This window comes from Lissotriton vulgaris, chromosome 1_2 (assembly GCF_964263255.1).
Source record: "Lissotriton vulgaris chromosome 1_2, aLisVul1.2, whole genome shotgun sequence".
Taxonomy (NCBI): Eukaryota; Metazoa; Chordata; class Amphibia; order Caudata; family Salamandridae; genus Lissotriton; species Lissotriton vulgaris.
Window position 1 is genome coordinate 345,627,799 of NC_141686.1, and position 21,531 is coordinate 345,649,329.

General features: G+C 45.8%; 1 protein-coding gene across 5 annotated transcripts in view; it reads left to right on the top strand.

Moving 5' to 3' along the window:
- Window positions 1–20,576, top strand: part of LOC147736739 (E3 ubiquitin-protein ligase TRIM11-like) — a 236,681-nt gene extending 216,105 nt beyond the window's left edge. For 4 of the 5 annotated variants that reach the window (XM_086953451.1, XM_086953453.1, XM_086953450.1 and 1 more), the window contains one exon: window positions 17,453–20,576. In XM_086953451.1, coding sequence (XP_086809577.1) covers window positions 17,453–18,000 — 548 coding nt within the window. In that variant the 3' untranslated portion in view covers window positions 18,001–20,576. The remainder of the gene's footprint in view (window positions 1–17,452) is intronic. The other variant, XR_015307576.1, reaches the window with a different exon arrangement.
- The last annotated feature ends 955 nt before the right edge of the window (window positions 20,577–21,531 follow it).

Genomic DNA, 21,531 nt, shown 5'->3' on the forward strand with positions numbered 1-21,531 from the left:
AGGAGTCTCCGGCATGTTGAAGGTGACGGTCCGAGATGATGCCCCCGTAGACTGTCTCCTGGGAAATGATCTGGAGAGTTCCCCGTGGGCCACCGTAGAGAGAAGAGAGCACCTGGGGATGTTGGGCCTCACGGACTGGGCGTGCGTAACCACCCGGTCCATGGCTGCCCGCGCTATCCCCCAACCTACAGAACCGGAATGGCTGGCACCTCCTCCCCCGGTCGCTCCAGTTGAAGACACCGACCGTGCCGTCCCCCCAGAGCCAACTCCCGAGGGGCTCGCTCAGCCTCAGGATCTTTCCGACCTGGCTCAGTGGCGGCAGGAGGGGGGGCCTACCCAGGAACAGTTTCGCCACGAACAGAAGACCTGTCCCTCCCTCGAGGGACTCCGCCAACAAGCCCTCGCCCAGAGCGCAGGGGATACCTCCGGAACCCATTGGGTCTATTGGGACAACGACCTGTTGTACAGCGAACAGAGAATCGCAGAGTTAGGGGCCAGTCGAGTGCTAGTGGTGCCCCTCCGCTTTAGAGACTTCTTGCTGTACCTGGCCCACGATGTCCCCCTGGCTGGTCACCTGGGTCAGGACAAAACCTACAGTCGCCTAGTGACCCACTTTTTCTGGCCCAAGATGAGGAACGACGTACTCCAGCACTGCCGGTCTTGCCCCACGTGCCAGGCCAGCGGGAAAAGCGGCCGCAAACTTAAAGCTCCTCTGCAACCTTTCCCAGTGGTCACCACCCCGTTCGAGAGGGTGGGGATAGACATTGTGGGGCCTCTGGACCCCCGTACAGCCCGAGGACATCGGTTCATCCTGGTACTGGTGGACCACGCCACCCGCTACCCCGAGGCTGTTCCCTTGCGAACTGTGACAGCCCCGGTAGTCGGCCGGGCCTTGATGGGGATCTTCTCCCGGGTGGGCTTCCCCCGAGAAGTCGTCAGCGACCGAGGCACAAACTTTATTTCAAAATACATGAAGTCCCTCTGGCAACAGTGTGGGGTCACCTACCGATTCACGACCCCCTATCACCCTCAAGGAAACGGACTAGTTGAGCGGTTCAACCGCACGCTCAAAGGGATGATTGGGGGGTTAGAAGAGCCCCTCCGTCGCCAGTGGGATGTGCTACTGCCGTGCCTCCTCTTTGCTTATCGAGAAGTCCGCCAGAAGTCCCTCGGCTTCAGCCCGTTCGAACTCTTATATGGACACCCTGTGCAAGGGCCGCTCAGCCTAGTCAAAGAAGGTTGGGAAATGCCCCCCCTGAAGAACCCTCCAGATGTTTTCAAGTACCTCAGCAGACGTCTCCTGGCCCGAGAGCAACGCTGGAGTACTATCGAGAGGGAGGCCTTCGCAGTGGTGTGGGCCCTCAAAAAGCTCCGGCCTTATCTTTTCGGCACCCACTTCCGGGTACAGACCGATCATCGGCCCCTGCAGTGGCTAATGCAGATGCGGGGGGAAAACCCGAAACTATTACGTTGGTCCATCTCCCTGCAGGGGATGGACTTCACTGTGGAACATCGACCTGGGCAAGATCACGCCAACGCAGATGGCCTGTCCCGCTTCTTCAGCCTCGACGAAGAGAGTCCCCAAGAGGATGGGTGACTCTCCCCGCCTTCAGCTGGGGGGGACGCATGTTGGACAGGCCACACGACAGACTTGCTCCCTCCCCGCACGACCAGGCCCGAGCCTGGCTCCCCAGGTGTTACGTGCAACAACCACCCGTTTCCCGTCTCATATGGGACCCCTACCCCCTGGCATCTCCACATCATGGGCCCGAATCACTACCGGCCCCCACGCCCGGCCTGGGCGCCATCTTGGACACAGCACCACGAGGCCGCGTGGCCTCCGATCGACCCTAACCCTGGGCCTGGCCAGGCCCCGACATCCCGGCACCACCATCCACCCAGGAGGTGAGCGGACTACTTGGCAGGTCAATGGGAGAAAGAGGTGTCGATGGTTCTCCCCCGCCAGGCACCGATCGCCCCAGCTCCCCCAGGCGCTGGCTCCACCCCCCTGCTGGGTGTCTGGACTCCCTCATCCCGGACCTCCCGACCTCCAAGAGCGAGGGTCCGGACATCAAAGGGCGCCAGACCTATAACTGGGGCAGCTCCAGAGCAGGAAGGCAGTTGTATCCTGGAGTCGAGAGACGCAGTGAAGAACTTATCCTTGACGGACTACTGGCGCTGCCGTAGCCCTGCCTTGCGAACTATCGTCCTACCTGCTGGCGCTGCTGCAACCTTCTGAAACCTTCATCGTCGTCGGGACCTGCTGGCGTGGCCGCGGACCGTTTGTAACTACCACCTTCATCAGGACCTGCTGGCTCCGCCGCGGACCGTCGCTGCCTTCAATCATCTCGGGACCTGCTGGCTCCGCCGCGGCCCGATCATCTAGAATGCCGAGCTCGAGGATTGTGAGCTATCCTCCTATCACCATGTCCCGCTACCCCCTTCCCCAACCAAGAGACTCGAACCGAGGGGACCCCTGAGTCCAGACCTCCTTGTACCTTTCCACCGTACTTAAAGAATTGCTTATAAAGAACGTTAAACCTTATCCTTGTGTGGTGTACATCTGTGGGGGGGAAGTTACTTGTCTGTACGATCACTGGAGACGGCTCTCCCCGGAGACCTCTCCCCTTATTCTCGGCCGACCCTCCCGGTCCGTCTAACAGATAGGATTCATTTCATTCACAGCAAACAAACAACAACAGCTTTCATCAAACCCAGACAGCCAGTGTTGTCCACTGCATGCCATCTCATCATTCATTACCTGTTCTACTTTTTGTCAGCATCTTATTCTTAAGTAAAGGGCCACAGGGCAGCCTTTCGTGTCAATTTCAGAAGTAACAGTCAGCATAGTCAGTGATTCCAGTCCCACTTCTTTTGAGGGGACTCGTCTACGAAGCGACAGTTTCTTGATTCTGCATAATCCGGCCATCTGTCTTGAGGCCAGGGAAATGGATAGGGGGAGTCTGGAGGAGGAGGATAGAGGAGCATGACTGAGTTGTGAACTTTTGAACTTCAGGAATACAGACAGCGGCACCTTCAATATGGAAATAAGACAAAGACAGTGCTGCTGATGGATTTGTTGTGATTAAAGTTTTGTTGTGCTAAAAGTTGCAAATCAAAGAAAGACACACAGAAATAAAAGTCAATAAGGACGGGAAAAAAAGTAAGTATTTCAAGCCTAGTTGTCAGGGAAGTAAAGCTCGTCCTCAAACTCTGTGAATTGAACATGGAGTAGGTCCGCTAACAGAGAAGGACTTCCGTCACCTAAGTCGGTATCCTCTTCTTCCTGCGTGGATTCACGTATTTTGTAATCTGCTGCCATGAAGTGCTGATTCATCCTGATCATTGTTAACCTCTCCACATTTTTGGGCGAGAGGCAGGTCCTTTTTGAAGTTACAATGACATCAGCAGCACTGAAAACACATTCAGAAGACATGCTTGCGAGTGGGCAAACCAAATAATGTATAGCCAGCCTGGTGATCAGTGGCCATTGAGACCTTTTCCCATACCAATACACCAATGGGTTCTGATCAAAGAAGACCTCTGTTGGGTCATCCAGAAAGGAATGCACCATCCACTCAAGGTCCTCCAGGGGTGCTCCACGTTGCTTACCATATGTTGTCTTTGCATCAACACTGGAACGAGTAAACCCTTGATGAGTTATCCAATACGCTTCTGACAATATTATGACTGGGCCTGGTGCAGGTGATGATCCGGTTGCTGGTGTCGGTAACAGCTCTGAGGGAAAGTGACTGCCTTCGGCCACAGAAGTGGACCTTGACGCTTGATGGCCTGGTGCTTCAGTAGTACTTGTGGTGGTTCCTTCAATTTCCTGCCGCTCTTTTTCGAACCGAGTGGCTGACAGAGCTAGCTAATGTTTGTACTTTGAAACATCTTCTTCATTAAAAGGAATTAATGTATTGCTGGCCAGTGCCTTTTTGTACCATGGATCCAGAATAGTGGCACAAATGTAATGTTGTTCTGAATGTATGCCTTTAAGCCTTGCATTGTCAACTAGGCGGCTTATTAAGCTCTCTGCCAACAGATATGCGTCTTGTTTTTCAGCATCAACTCGGAACGTTGAAGACACCGCCTTCCGTTGGTGCTCTAGCATGCGCAACAATGGGATAGCTTTGCCCAAAGTACAGTTCTCCCTGCTGACTTCACGGGTGAAGACCTCAAAAGGACGAAGCATGTCTGTCAGGCTTTTAACTAGGTCCCATTCCTCCACCTCTAGCCTCATGTCTTTCATAGCAGCAGCCCGTGCGTTAAAGACATACTCATTTATTACCAAGCACTGCTCAGACAGACGCTCAAGCATGTAGAAGGTGGAGTTCCAACGTGTTGCTACCTCCTGGATGAGCCCTCTGACTGGCACTCTACGGTTATGTTGAATGATCCTCAGCTGCTTCCGGGACTTAAAAGAATGGCTGAAATGTGTGCAGATTCTTCGGCCGGTGGTCAGTAACTTGCTGACTGTGTTTTCTTTTTTCAAGAAATCTTGAACAATAATGTTAATGGTGTGCGCCAAACACGGCACTCTGAAATATCCACCATCAAACATGGCCTAAACTATATTGCTGAATAGATTGGGGTATTGCACTCGGTTTACTTGTAGCTTGATCGTTTACTCGATAAGTGTGCAGCGCTAGATCAGTGCCTGCTGAACTGTGTGTATAAATGTATGTGGCCTGGTATCGCTATATAACCAGGACTCTAGCGCGCACAACAATTAGACAGAATATTTCAAATGAATCGTTTGTTGAAATCACTTCTTATCCATAATTCATCATAAATTCATCCAGTGAAGTACATAGTCAATTTAAACAAATCATAAACAATGATTACAATCACAGTACATAAATCATATATGTTTTTTGCACCAAACAATACAAAACAGGGTGATCTGAACAACCCAATGCATTTCGGGGTAGGTACCCCTTCGTCAGGGGTCTATAAAAAAGAAAGAAAAGAGAGGAAACTCTATTACTCATGATGCCTTAGAGGGTTTCAATTTCGTGATCTAGAAAGATGTATGAATTCCTTACCAAAATTGTCGATTCATCCGGTATGATTATACCGTGTGAAATATATCGTAATGTGCAATCAATCTAAGGGATCAGTAGAAAGAAAAAATCTTAAGTGTATGGTTTATATATGCATGAATACAGTTGCCTGAAAGAGTCTGAGAGCAATTTACCTGTATCTTGGTTCAAGGAACTCTGTTAAAAAATAAAGAATAGTGGAATATTTGTAAAAAATGCGTGGATCACCTGTCTGTGTGGAGCCTCGGAGTTAAAGCGGAGGGTCTCGCTCGTGCTAATATTTCTATTAAGTAAGCGATTTGCTTGGCCAGTGACCTGTACGTGTAAAAACGTCTGAGAGCCGACTTACCGGGTAATGTTAAATCAACTGTGTAACGGCGTCCCTGCCCGATGTGCGGTGTCAAGCAAATCGCTTACTTAATGCGATTCACATTTGTTTCCTCCAGCGCGACAAGAAATATTAACACGAGCGAGACCCTCCGCTTTAACTCCGAGGCTCGCAGGTAAATATCATTTACTCAGTATTTGGTCGAATTCACTACGCATAAATTAGGTTGAGTGCAATATAACTTACACGCCCTCGTTTATTTATTGTTCCTCAGACCCCACAAAACAGTGGCTATACGCAAGACCTGCAGGTGAGCCATTTGTTCAAACTTTGAAGTATACCACACAGACAGGCGATCTACGCATTTTTTACAAATATTCCACTATTCTTTAATTTTTTAACAGAGTTCTTTGAACCAAGACTCTTTCAGGCAACTGTATTCATGCATATATAAACCATACACTTAAGATTTTTTCTTTCTACTGATCCCTTAGATTGATTGCACATTACGATATATTTCACACGGTATAATCATACCGGATGAATCGACAATTTTGGTAAGGAATTCATACATCTTTCTAGATCACGAAATTGAAACCCTCTAAGGCATCATGAGTAATAGAGTTTCCTCTCTTTTCTTTCTTTTTTATAGACCCCTGACGAAGGGGTACCTACCCTGAAATGCATTGGTTGTTCAGATCACCCTGTTTTGTGTTGTTTGGTGCAAAAAACATATATGATTTAAGTACTGTGATTGTAATCATTGTTTAGGATTTGTTTAAATTGACTATGTACTTCACTGGATGAATTTATGATGAATTATGGATAAACAGTGATTTCAACAAACGATTCATTTGAAATATTCTGTCTAATTGTTGTGCGCGCTAGAGTCCTGGTTATCTAGCGATACCAGGCCACATACATTTATACACACAGTTCAGCAGGCACTGATCTAGCGCTGCACACTTATCGAATAAACGGTCAAGCTACAAGTAAACCGAGTGCAATACCCCAATCTATTCATTCATAGACTCTCTACTGCACTTGAGGTATTGGCACCACCGACAAAATGTCATTCGATTCAATTGCCGCAATAACGGATAACCGAGCAAACACTAAAGTATATACATCTGATGAAGCAACGCAGATTTACAAATTAATTAAGGAAACCAAAACTTTTGATGCACATGGAGGCTCAGTGGTACAACAACTTAAACAACTCGAAAACCTATCGAAACGTGAATTAAACCAACGTCTGCATGCGTCAACGCTCATTCAGTACCACCGCGTTAAAAGAATCCCGAGAGGACTCAGGCTAGCTATACGACCTATGCTTTATAGATTGAACAACAACCCACAATTCATGGAGAAATGGTTCGAAATATTGAATAAGTGTTCCTTGGATTTAATATTGCTGCTTATAGAAGAACTGGCAAAAACAATAAGAGACCTAGAGGAGGAAATATTAAATGTAAAAAAGGAACTAGCAGAAAGAATAGAGGAAGAGCCATGGAGTAAATACTTAGAGGACATAGACATCAAATTGGAAAAGTACGGAAAGGAACTACAGGAGACAAAATTGCGTAAGTTTAAACGCGATACAATTGATTATAAATTGAATGAGGCCTATACTTGGGCTGAAGTATATGCCAAAAGACGATTTTCTGGAAAAAAGCAACAAACAACTTCGTCTCAAGAGAGTGTGGTCTCAGATAGCGACACGAGTACTTCAAGAGAACCTTTAGTACAGGAATAATCTCGCAAAAAAGATTCCCAAAAGACCACAACAATAGACTTGGTATCCACGTCATCAACTGATCCTTTTTTAGAGAAGGGCCCGCACCTCAACAAACCTCCGGACCAAGAAACACCGCAAACCAGCGACAAAAAACGCGAAGAGGAAAAGGAAAAGGAAAAGGAAAAGGAACAAGCCAAGAAAACGGGGTTACGGAGTCAGAACAGGACTTAGTAATAAATATCTCTAAGTACCCGCTATCTAAATTTGAAATTCAATTGTTAAATAAAGGGCCAACTTTCGTCAGCACTTACCGTACAAATGAACTTGAGACAGAGGTGGCATTTTTCAAATTCATGAGGATACTACGTTTGAAATATTTTTCACCATCTTAAATCCCATTGAGTCATCTGATAACACCACAGAGCAGTTTAAACCCAAGAGTAATTTCATGGCTCCAGTTTCTCATAAAAGTCTGGATACATTTGAAACCATGGTAAAGGGGGACATGACCAAAATTCAATATAGAAGCAACCTAAAAAACTTGACACGGGCAGAACATAGCGCAATACGCGCCTTGGCCAACAATAAAGAAATCGTTATCCAAAACGCGGACAAAGGAGGAGGTCTTGTCATTATGGACACTGAGTTTTACATCCAAAAGGGCAATGAACACGTTCAAGATGATAAAGTTTATGCTAAACTTCAACAAGATCCGACAAATGAGATAGCACATAACCTAGATCAAATTCTTGATAAAGCTGAGGAACTAGACTGGATAAACCACACAACTAAGAGATACTTACGACAAATATACCCAAGAAGACCTAAAATCTATTTTTTGCCTAAAGTGCACAAACAATTGCATAATCCCCCCATCAGGCCTATCGTGTCTGGTTGCTCGTCAATTTTTGAGAACCTAGGCATTTTTATAGACACACACATGCAAGCGTTTATTCACAACTGGTCTACATATTTGGAGGATACATCACATTTTTTGAGAAGTCTCACATCAGTGAATCTAGAGGAAGGTGCGAATTTAACACTTTGTACGATCGACGTGGTGTTGTTATACACATCAATTCCGCATAAATTGGGGCTTGAAGCCATGGAATGGGCCTTATTGATGACAGATAAACCTTTGGAGACAAAATATCTGATTATGCAATTGCTGGAATTTTGTTTAAACAACAGCTACTTTATATGGCAACATGAATATTACACCCAACTCAGCGGAACTGCCATGCGCTTTCCAGGGGCATGTATATACGCAAATATATTCATGGCAAAGTTTGAATCGGACTACATACTGGAAGACAGCACTTGGCAAGAAGGCATCATATATTACAAACGTTATATTGATGATATCTTCATAATATGGAAGAAACCAGTCACAGATATAAAGAAAAACATCGAAAGCTTAAATCTTGTAAATCCCACAATACAGTTCACAAGCCAGTTCAGTACCACATCCATACCATTCTTAGATGTTCTAGTTGGAATAAATGGCAATACAATATATACTAAATTGTACAAAAAACCCACTGATAAGAACACAGAATTACAATATGGAAGTTTTCACCCGATCAATCTGATAAACAACCTTCCAATATCTCAATTCATGAGAATTAAGAGAATATCATCTGACGAAACACAATGCAAGAGAAGCTTAGAATATCAGAAACAGCGCTACCTCAACAGAGGATATCCTGAAAAACATTTGAAAATGCAAATGGAGAAAATAAAGACAATACCTCGAACTGAACTACTTGAGAAAAAAGTTAAGACTCCGAATAAAAGAATGGTTTTTGTATCCAAGTACTCCACTGCATCAAGAGACATAAAAAGAACTATAACTCAAAGGTGGGAAATTTTACAAGTGGAAAGGGATTTCGGAGAACTGTTCAGCCAAAAGCCATTATTTGCTTACAAAAGAGCACGGAACTTGAAAGAGCTTCTCAACAAACCAGATGACACAGAACAACACGCAGTAACACACAAAGGAACCACGAGGTGCTTCAATTGCAAGAACTGCAATAATGTCATCACTGGTCACCTTAAAGACCTCCACTGGCTACCCGTCAATAAGAGGATCACTTTCCGTCTGCTTACCCACGCACACAAATCACTCTACGACATCGGACCAGATTGCCTCAACTCACGACTGTCCTTCTACACCCCCTCCCGCCAACTACGTTCTTCCAGCCAAGCCCTCGCCACTGTACCTCGCATCAACAAGACCACCATGGGAGGCAGATCCTTTTCATACCTGGCTGCTAAAACATGGAACTCACTCCCCTCTTACCTTCACCTTACCCAGAACCACCTAGCATTCAGAAAGCAACTTAAAACGTGGATATTTGACAAGTAATCCTCCTCCCCTTCCTAAGCGCCTTGAAACCCTCTGGGTATGTAGTGCGCTATACAAATTCTATGACTTGACTTGACTTGACAGGCGACACGTTGTCTCATCCACGAACAGGAGAAAAAATCTACCTGAGACACTCTGCAAATTGCAATGCAGAACATATAGTATATTCAATAAAGTGCCCCTGTGGGCTACTGTATATTGGCAAGACTGATCGGAAATGAAAAATACGACTCTCTGAACACAAAAGTCGAATTCGCAATAAAAATCTCGCATCGCCACTTGCAAAACACTGGATCGAAATGGGACACACAATAGCTCAAGTACGCTTTCAGATTATTGAGCAGGTCCCTCAACGTCTAGGGTTAGACAATGCCAAAATCCTTCTCCAAAGGGAAACCTTTTGGATACGCAAGCTACAGACGCTGGCCCCAAATGGGTTAAATGATAAACTGGAAATGGTTTGTTTCCTCTAGAAATTGGAAAAAACAAATATAATTTGCCTGACCCTTGAGGGCTTCCACAACACAGTGGTACCTCCCACTATGATACACACACACAGTAACGCAAGCGCATATAGCGAACGTAATATTGTAAATAGGTAGATGTGGATATAATTCCCTGAAAGATTGTACTATGAATAGTTGAAAATTCTCATTTAGCAGATTTATGAATTCGTTCATCATAGTAATGTGTATTTTTCCCATTTAATTACTGCTACTCAATATGTAATGCTTTCTTTTCCTTTCTGTCTTTCCTTTTGATTTATATCTCTTCAGACTATTTAAAATAAACCCCACGTTTTTTCAAAAAAATGACGCCAATGATGGCAACCTAGTCTAACAACAAACAAACGTGCATTCAGTTCCACGCTATATTGTCCGCTTAGTAATGGCCACCGACCATAGCTTCGGTAGTCCTTTCTCTATATCTGACACCCTTTAGTACACACTAAAAAGGGACTTCAACAACGGATGTTGAAAGTGACACCGCACATCGGGCAGGGATGCCGTTACACAGTTGATTTAACATTTACCTGGTAAGTCGGCTCTCAGACGTTTTTACACGTACAGGTCACTGGCCAAGCAAATCGATTACTTAATGCGATTCACATTTGTTTCCTCCAGCGCGACAAGAAATATTAACACGAGCGAGACCCTCCGCTTTAACTCCGAGGCTCGCAGGTAAATATCATTTACTCATTATTTGGTCGAATTCACTACGCATAAATTAGGTTGAGTGGAATATAACTTACACGCCCTCGTTTATTTATTGTTCCTCAGACCCCACAAAACAGTGGCTATACGCAAGACCTGCAGGTGAGCCATTTGTTCAAACTTTGAAGTATACCACACAGACAGGCGATCTACGCATTTTTTACAAATATTCCACTATTCTTAATTTTTTTAACAGAGTTCTTTGAACCAAGATACAGGTAAATTGCTCTCAGACTCTTTCAGGCAACTGTATTCATGCATATATAAACCATACACTTAAGATTTTTTCTTTCTACTGATCCCTTAGATTGATTGCACATTACGATATATTTCACACGGTATAATCATACCGGATGAATCGACAATTTTGGTAAGGAATTCATACATCTTTCTAGATCACGAAATTGAAACCCTCTAAGGCATCATGAGTAATAGAGTTTCCTCTCTTTTCTTTCTTTTTTATAGACCCCTGACGAAGGGGTACCTTCCCCGAAATGCATTGGGTTGTTCAGATCACCCTGCTTTGTATTGTTTGGTGCAAAAAATATATATGATTTATGTACTGTGATTGTAATCATTGTTTATGATTTGTTTAAATTGACTATGTACTTCACTGGATGAATTTATGATGAATTATGGATAAAAAGTGATTTCAACAAACGATTCATTTGAAATATTCTGTCTAATTGTTGTGCGCTAGAGTCCTGGTTATCTAGCGATACCAGGCCACATACATTTAAACTATATTGCTGCCATTATCCGTGGAAACATAACCAATCATGCGCCTTCTTGGCAGCAGCCATTGAAAGACCTTACTGTTAAACTCCTCCAAAATGTTGACTGCAGTATGAGATTTCTCCATGGCAAACATGGCTACTGTTGCATGTTTCCGAGTAGCTTGAAAAACTTGTGACACTGTCAACACCTGCAGCTATCTTCTCTCTAACCCCCGCAAAAGAGACCCAGTGTGCAGTGATGCACATGTAATCAACGGCTTGGCAACTGGTCCACATGTCTGTTGTCAGGTGGATAGTGTGAACAGCACTCTTCTGCAAAGTTGACCCAATCACTTCCAGCACATCTTCATGTAGTGCTGGAACCGCAACTCTGGCAAAATAGGACCAGCTAGGAACCTTCCATTCAGGGCAGACTGTTGCCACAAATTCTAGAAAACCCACCCCTTTCACGATATAAAAAGGGAGAAGGTCCAGCGCTAACATTTTAGCCAGCATTACATTATACAGACGTTCCGTTAGGTGGTTGCGTTCAAATGGCGCCTCCGACCAAAACATGCTTTTAATGGTGGTCTGGACCGTTTTTATATGTGATGATGATCCAGACTTCTTCAACCCAGTTAGGCTCATTGATGTACTTTTTCGCATTGGTGTCTCTACCAGACTCCTACTGTGCCTCCTAGATGTTGCTGGGGTAGAGGGTGTGGGCGCTACCACTGCAGTGCTGCTGCCAGGGGTACTGTGTGTACCAGAAAAAATGTCTGTCGCTTTTTCACCTCCCATCTGCACGATCAGCTCCTCGTCATCAGATGCAATATCAATGGCTACATTTGGATTTGTAGTTTTGGCTTTCGGGATCTTACTTAGGTGCGCCTCCCACTGGATAATGTGGTGTTTTTGGAGATGACCTCTCTGGCCTCCGGTACCATAGTTGGTACCAAGCTTACCCCGACTAACTACTTGTTTACAAATCGAATAAATAACTACGTTTTCCGCCTTTTTGCTAATACTAAAGAAGTCCCAAACTGGGGAGTTGAGATTTCTGGTGGTGGTGGAGGTGCCACTTTCATTGCCAGATGAAGTGGAGGATGGGCGTGGCTGAATTTGACTCTGTTGTGCACTTACAGCAACACTACTTGAGGTAAAGGAGGTCGAGCTGGATGGAGGTCCCTGCCGGCCCTTCTGAAGAGAAAATATGGAAGCTGTAGGTCGTGTTGGTGTAGTAGTTACCTGTGTTGTTGGTGGTACCAGTGCCATGTCGCCCACATCCCGCACAGCAGCATTTCGGGATAGGGTAAAAATGTCTGTCTGCTGCATGCCCGCTGGGGCTGCGGTGACGACTGATGACTGGGTCGTCATCCTCAGACTCTTCATCAGCAGCAGAATACACCACTTCTACTGCTCCTTCGTCATCACCCATAAGTGAAAGCCTTGCGAGAACCTTCCTTTTACCTAGCTTTGTCGGCTCATGGCGTGCCTCCCTCTCAGACTGAATTGGTGGGTGCCAATCAAGATCTAGATCATCAGAAGGAAGGGGGCTTGAAGAAGAACTTGTACTAGCCCTCCTTTTCCTTTTTGGGGATCTGGAAGACAATGGATCATCAGGAGTGACTTGCTCAGCTGATACCTCCGCATGAATCTCGATTTTCTCATGTGCCGCTACTTCTGGAGGAACAAGCATTGTGGGCAGTTGTGCCTCTCCTTGTGGCTTTCCTTGCGCCTCTCCTTGCGCCTCTCCTTGCGCCTCTCCTTGCGCCTCTCCTTGCGCCTCTCCTTGCGCCTCTCCTTGCGCCTCTCCTTGCGCCTCTCCTTGCGCCTTTCCTTGCGCCTCTCCTTGCAACTCTCCTTGCAACTCTCCTTGCGCCTCTCCTTGCGCCTCTCCTTGTTGCACCTGTGGTTGTCGTTGCGGCTGTGGTTGAACACTTGTCAGATGAGTTACACCCAGGGTTGATTGGATGCTAGTTTGGTTTGAGTTAACGACGCCAACATCACTGGTCGATGGTGAAAGAACAATTAAAGTGGCTGCCTCTGCGGCACTCACGGGCTTGGGCCTAACTTGGCGTGGTGGCACTGAGACCAATGGAGCGGAGGTGCTGCTCCCAGCTTGGTCCCAAGCGGACACCGCTGCTGCAGGCGTAGTTTTTTTCCCCAAAAAAAGTGTTGGTCGGCACACCAGTCTCCTTGGTAAGTGGCGCCACTTGCTTCTTCTGCTCCTTCCAGTGGCACTGGCAACTTTCTTGGTAGAAGAGCTATGGCTACCTTTCTTTGGGCCCATCTTCTTCAGATGTTCGAACAGCAGGACGCAGTTGCCTGTGGCCACACGTGACATGACATGGTGTTGTGTACACACCACAGCAGGACTTCTTCCTGGCACTACAACAAGTGATGATGAAGATGATTCCTGGTTCTCAGTCTTTGTGCACCTAAAGGCAAAGGATCCAGAGGAACATTAGTTAAATAAATGTTGCATATGTCGTGCTTCAATTAATACTATTGCAAGTAGGCATTTATTATTATTAACACAACACACCCACAAACGGAAAGACCCAAAATAAAAATTGCAATTCTAATCAAAAATTGATGTTTAAATTGATAGAAGAGAGACCACACAGAGAGAGTTGTTTCATGCACCCATTCATAACCCTAGGCCTACTGGCCCGCAAGCTTGCCGGCCTATGGCAAAAAACTGTCTGGCCTCAAAATGCCCACCCACATGGCCAGGCCCTGGACCAGGCCCCAACAACACCCAAAAAATCGAAATACACACAAAAATCACCCCAATTAAATGCCATCCATGCCCTAAATGATAAATTCAAGAGACCCCACTGAAAGACTTGGTCCATGCACCACTGACTACCCCTGGGCATAATGGATGAAAACAAGACAGACTGTGTGCAGGCCTATGGCACAAAGCACACTGCATGGCTTCAAAATGGCCCCTATATCCCCACCCACATGGCCAGGCCCTGGACCAGGCCCCAACAACACCCCAAAAATCGAAATACACACCAAAATCACCTCAATCCAATGCCATCCATGCCCTAAATGATGTTTAAATTCAAGAGACCCTACCGAAAGATTTGGTCCATGCACCACTGAGTACCCCTGGGCATAATGGATGAAAGCAAGGCAGACTGGGTGCAGGCCTATGGCACAAAGCACACTGCATGGCTTCAAAATGGCCCCTAGACCCCCGCCCACATGGCCAGGCCCTGGACCAGGCATCAAAAGGGCCTCACCCACATGGCCAGGCCCTGGACTTGGCCCCAACAACACCCAAAAAATCAAAATACACACATAAATCACCTCAATCCAATGCCATCCATGTCCTAAATCATGTTTACATTCAAGAGACCCCACAGAAAGACTTGGTCCATGCACCACTGACTACCCCTGGGCCTACTGCCTAGTGTGGCTTTAACACGCACCCCAAAATTAAAAAAGAATTCCACATATAACAGTGAGCTACTCAATAACATGCCATATATGGTATTTAAGGTCAACAAAACTCACAGAAACAGTTTATCATGCACCCATGACTAACCCTGGGCCTACTGGATACTGTGGCTACCCACAATATATGTTTTTTTTAAGTTGTGAAAAAGTTTATAAATTGTAGTTGCAGCAACTGCAATGCCCCAAACAAACAACACCAACTTACTTGTAAAATCTCAAATCCTCAAATACAAATATCCAGCAGCAGCCACAAAGAGTAATCCTTCCAGCTCCAGATCCAAATGACCAGGACATGGACAAAGCACTGGGAGGAGCCTGCTGGACAGGAACAGGAAGTTGGAGACTGTGGGGCACTTCCTCCCTCCCACCCCCCCCCCCAAAAATGGACTCCTTGCACAAAAAAATGCAGCCAAATGTCAATCTGAGGAGTTATTCTGATCCAAATCATCATTTTCAGGAGGTTTATGCTGCCAGCGATAGATTTCTTGTGCAGAATTGCAATTTGTGCAATTTCGGGAAAGCGAGCCGTTCAAATCTCCCGCCGGATGTCAGCTGCGTGTCGCATCTACGTATTCGCTATTGTTTACTCTCGCGATGCGTGATCGTGGACCCTTATGATGTATTCGTGTTCTCAAAGTCTTGCAGTGCAAGATGGCGGGACGGTATGACGTAGTCGCGGTCAAAAAGTCTAGCGCAGCCAGATCCAAAATGGTGCAGCGCACGCAAACAGGGAGAAAAACAACTCGGCGAACTCCGAATCACGGTAATTCAATGCCGCGCACACAAGATTATATTTTTGAATCGTGACCAAGCAAAAAAAATTCGCCAACTCGCGAATTGCGGATTTTTGGCCATATTCATGGGATTCGCGGATCACGAAATTGCCAAAAATCCGCAAATTCCGGAAGCGGAACAAATTTTACGCCCATGCTTACCTATTAACAGGCTGCAGGCCCCAAATGGTTAGGATAGGAAAATGCCAACTTTCTTTACCAAGAGGATTGCAATTCCTCAGATACCAAACATGGCTTTTCTATCGGCTCCCATTCAAAACGTTATCACTCATTAAATCTAATAAAGAAACCCAGTATTATCGTATGGGCGAGGCAGGCCTCACAGGAACACATGAGCTGGCTTGTTTTTTACTACCAGGACATGTAAAACTTAAAAGTGCATGGCCAACTCTTTAATTACAATACACCCTACCCTATGGGCTGTCTACGGCCTACTCTAGGTGACGAATAGTTAATAAAAAGGGAGTTTTAGGCCTGGCAAGAGGGTTATTTTGCCAAGTCGAATTGGTAGTTTAACACTGACATCAGGCTGCAATGTCAGCCCTGGGAAGTTGTTCAAGGGGCTACTTAAGTAGGTGGCACAATAGGTGCTGCAGGCCCACTTATAGCATTTAAATTACCAGCCCTGGATTATTGTATACCACTTTACTAGGGACTTATAATTAAATTAAATATGCCAACCAGGTGTAAGCGAATGTTACTATGTTTTAGGGAGTGAACACAATCACTTTAGCACTTGTTAGCAGTGGCAAAGGTCACAGAGTGCTGAGGCCTACGCAAACAAAGTCAGAAAAATATGAGGGGTGAAGGCAAAATGTTTGGGGGAAGACCACACCAATTATGTATATCCGACACAACTGAAATCTAAAATATAACATGCAAGGATCTACAAAAGACAATAAAAATCAAACAACCATAGGCAAAGATATTAGGTCTGGCTCTTTTGTGGGAAAGTAATAACTCTCAGCAGCTAATTGTGAAGAAGCCAGCGAGGAGGGTATACAAACAAGAATTGCTGTTCTACCGGTAGTCTCCGCAAGAAGTGCATGGCGAGGAAAGCACTAGAGAGTTTTGTGATACACAGGACGGCTTCAAACAAGGAATATGTACCTAATAGATTGACTAATACTCTAGCACAAATATGGTAAATGATAAACTCACCTTCCAAAGGCCAGGTAGGCGCTGCTGTCTCAGGAGGTACTTGTAAGACTTCAAAGCTGAACAAGGGCTCTTCAGCAAAGAAAGGGAAGGGAAGACAGACCGGTCTAACACATATCATACGGCATCACACCAACCATCATATGTCCACACAACTGACATCATGCATCGCCATAAGCACAATCATTCATCCAGCCATCCATCTCATATGTCCTCAGAACCATACAACCTTTGACCTATAGATTTAGATGCCATTAAGCTTCATTCTGTTATGTTATTTATCATTTGTTGATCTCATTTATACCCTTAGGGTTTTATGGAATTGAAAGGTGCTAAAAGTTTGAAAAACATCTAAGAGGAAAAGGATGGGACTGCTTTATTTGCCATCCAAGGACGTTCATCCTTCTAAATTAAATCACATGTGAAATGTGACTAGCACGCTCAGAGACTGGGCGAGGAGTTAATGCCACTGTTATTGGCTGGGTGTTACTGCTTTACAATTGGGTTAATGTTTTCCTGCTGCTATGATTGGCTGGCTGCAGACCTCAATGATTGGATGATGTGCTGTTGGTGGTGCTGTGATTGGACGACTTCTCAGCCATACTTCTCTGTTTCAGGTCCGGTGACTCTGGATCCTGACACTGCCAATCCCCGCCTCATCCTCTCGGCGGATGGAAGAAGCGTCAGCAATGGAGGCGCCGCTCAGGATCTGCCCAGTAATCCACAAGCATTTGAGTTTTTCCCCTTTGTACTGGGGAGACAGAGACTGAACTCAGGCAGACATTACTGGGAGGTCAGGGTTGGTGACAAGACGCGCTGGAGTCTGGGGGTGTGCGATGACTCTGTGAGACGCAAGAGTGAGGACACAGCATCACTGGACCAGGGATACTGGATGGTGTCTCTTCTGGATGGTGCATACTTGGCTTCCACCGCCCCCCTCTGGACCACACTGAGGCCGAGCCAGCCTCTCAGGGCAGTGGGCATCTTTGTGGACTATGAGGCTGGCAAGCTCTTGATGTACAATGTGCAGGATAGATCTCTGCTCTTCACCTTCTCTGGGTGTTCCTTCCCCCCTGTCCTGCGCCCGTTCTTCTGTCCATGGAACCAAGACAAAGGGAGAAATGTGGCCGCATTGTGCATCCTCTCAATGACGCAACCCGTTTGAGAGTCACATTTGGGGACAACGGGAAGAGGCAAAAAAATATTGGGGTCTTAAGTCTCGGTCCTGAGTTGAGGGGAGGATTTCCAAGGAAGAGGGATGATGGGGGCAGAGAGGATCTTATTTGTGTTCTGTGTCTTGTGTTGTGAGGCTTCACCACCAGATGACTGAGAACTGATAGTTAATATTAAATTAATAGTAAGGGAAAGTACAAGTGAAAAGCAGACAAAACCCTGAGATTTAACACAAAACTGTATGAGTCATATTACATGGACATAAACAGATGCGACTCCAACATAGATCATGTTACAAAAACACAAGGGAACCCTCAAGGCAATTAAGGACCTTGGGTAACAGTTATGTATGTGTACAGTGGACCTTAAACGAGTGATCATACCAATGAGATAAATATGGAATCAGTGCTATATTCTGGATGTCCAGCCGGACAAACATTTTAATAATATAATAGAACCAATAACTTGGATGGAAAACAACAATCAAGTGGGACACAATCAATCAATCAATCGTGACATTTATAAAGCGCACTACATACCCGTGAGAGTCTCAAGGCACTGGGTGGGGGGGTGCTGCTAGTGATCAAAGAGCCAGGTCTTGAGGTGTCTACTGAAGGCCAGTAGGTCTTGGGTCTGCCGTAGGTTGGTGGGGAGGGTGTTCCAGGTCTTGGCGGCGAGGTGGGAGACAGATCTGCTGCCATCAGTCGCTCTTCGGATGCCGGGGACTGTGGCGAGGGAGAGGCGGGCGGAGCGGAGCTGGCGGGTGGGGGTGTAGAAGTTAAGCTGTCTGTTGAGGTATGCTGGGCCGGCCTTGTGGAGAGCTTTGTGTGCGTGGATGAGGAGTTTGAAGGTTATCCTCTTGTTGACGGGGAGCCAGGGCAGGTCTCTTAGGTGGGGTATGACGTGGCTGCGGCGGGGGATGTTGAGGATCAGACGTGCCGAGGTGTTCTGAATGCGTTGCAATTGTCTCAGTAGCTTGGCCGACCTTCCTGGTAGGGGGCGTTTCCGTATTCCATCTTGCTGGTGACAAGGGTCTGGGTGACCGTTCTTCTCATCTCGGTGTGGATCCACTTGAAGATCCTTCAGAGCAATCAGAGGGTGTTGAAGCAGGATGAGGAGACGGCGTTGACCTGCTTAGTCATGGAGAGGGTGGAGTCGAGGATGACCCCTATGTTCCGTGCGTGGTCGGTGGGTGTCAGGGCTGTTCCTAGTGTTGTCAGACACCAGGAGTCGTCCCAGGCTGAAGGGGTGGAGCCAAGGATGAGAACCTCTGTCTTGTCCGAGTTCAGCTTCAGTCAGCTGTTCCTAATCCATTCGGCGATGGCCTTCATTCCTTCGTGGAGGTTGGTTTTGGAGGTCTTTGGTGAAGGAGATGATCAGCTGGGTGTCGTCGGCGTAGGAGATGATGTTGAGGTCGTGCTATCGGGCAACCTGGGCAAGGGGTGCAATGTAGATGTAGAACAGCGTCAGGCTGACGGAAGAGCCCTTGGGTACGCTGCAGATAATTTCGGTGGCAATGGAGCGGAAGGGGGGAGGCGGACGCTCTGAGGCAATTTCCTTTATATCAAGCATGCACTATTCATTGTCCTGATGATGGTCTTAATATTGTTTAATAGGATCGAAACGTCGTCGACCCTCATGTAACAGCTTGCACGTTAATCTACTGTGTAAAAAAGTGCATTGTCTGTTTACTCTAAGCTTGACTTGATCTATATCCTACAAGCTATATTTGCCTTGCCTGAAATGTTCTTGTGTGTTGTATATAATTGTTAATGTTGTGGTCTATAAACGATAGAGGACTGTGTCCCACTTGATTGTTGTTTTCCATCCAAGTTATTGGTTCTATTATATTTTTAAATTGTTTGTCCGGCTGGACATCCAGAATTTAGCATTGATTCCAATCGATATTTATTTCATTGGGAAAATCCAACATAGATCAGCCCATTCTTCTTACCTAATCATTTGACTTGGGACCTTGCAGCCCCCGGGGTAGAGCGTAATGATTCCCACACTCCCGGCTGTTTCTCTTTATTCGGTATATCTATCAGAGGACACTTATGCACCAGTAATTCAGTCTAAGTGTGATATGCCAATTACGCCTCCCGCATTTAGGTTTCCTACTGACCCTCCTTACTGTTCTCAGTTGACAACGGTGAGGGTACAGGATGTCTCCTTTGAATGCCTTTAAAAGTGGGGCCTGGGGATTAAGAAATTGATGCAAAGTGGTATTTTGAGATCAGAAAATGATATTTCTTCCTCTATGAAGCAATCAGCTACAGTCACACTGAAGTGTCAAAGATGTATTTCCCTTCTGAAAGTCAATATAACATCTCTGTGGCAGTAAACAGTTTTTATTTATGTAAATTGTGTCATATTGTGGTAATGACATGTAATACGATATTTGCACTGTATTTTTGGTACAGTTGCTCTAAAAATGTATTATTTGATCGCATTAATGTCCCTGGCTTGGCATTAATTTATTGATGCCATGCGAATGAAAACAATTGTGTCCAACAAAACATGTCATTCAGTTGAAGTGTAATAATAAATGCACAAAATGCAAAGAAACAGGTTGTCTATTTTCTGTCAAATGTAGTGGTCTATAGGTCCTGTGGGGGCCTCAGGTGAAAGCTGTAGTATAAAGTGAAGTTTGAAAAATGTCTAGTTCCCTCACTCTCCCTACTCTTGTGTGAAACTTTGACTGCGGTGCACTGGGCCTAAGCATGAGCGGATTTTGCGGATTGGCAATCCGCGAATTTTGCGGATTTGCGGATTCGCAATCCGCAAAATCCGCGAATTCCCGCGAATTTGCGGATTTTTTTTTTTTTTGTGTTCGCCCGTGTTTCTGCCAGTTCGCGAGGGTTTTTACAATTTCGCAATTTGCGAACTTACCTGTCGGGTCGCAAGTTTTGCGAACTTGTTGTTTCTACGTGTCCAGCCTGTTTGGGACACTCTTCTTCATCACTGCCACTCTCTGTCACCACTGCCACTCTCTGACTACTCATGCCACCCTCTGGCCCACCCATGCCACCCTCTGTTTCATCACTACACCCTCTGGTTGTCCAGTGTACATTATTTTCGGCAAAGCAAAGCACACCTTCCCTGCCTCAAGTGACCTGAATTAATTTGGGGCTGATTAATGTGTCACAGAATATTTTTTTAGCTGGCACCTGCTTCCTTAGTGCGCCCTGATTAGTGATCTTTTGCACTTGCTAAGTGCTTTCATTGTTGCAAAATTAGTTACAACACCTGCCCTGCCCCAACTGACAATAATGAATTAGGGGCTGATTAATGGATTTTAACTTCCAGCCTGGCTCCTGCTTGTCTCCCTTAGCTGTAATTCAGGACCTTTGTGGCATATGTGTAACTATTCTGAGGTTCAGAGCAGGGTCACATAATAGTTTCAACTGGCAACTGAACTCTGGAGGGGCCCCTCAGGAAGCCCTACAGGAAATGGCTACTAATGATGTGCCTGAACTTTTGAACCTGGTAAGTAGTTACTTTCAGTTTTGCCAAGATCGTA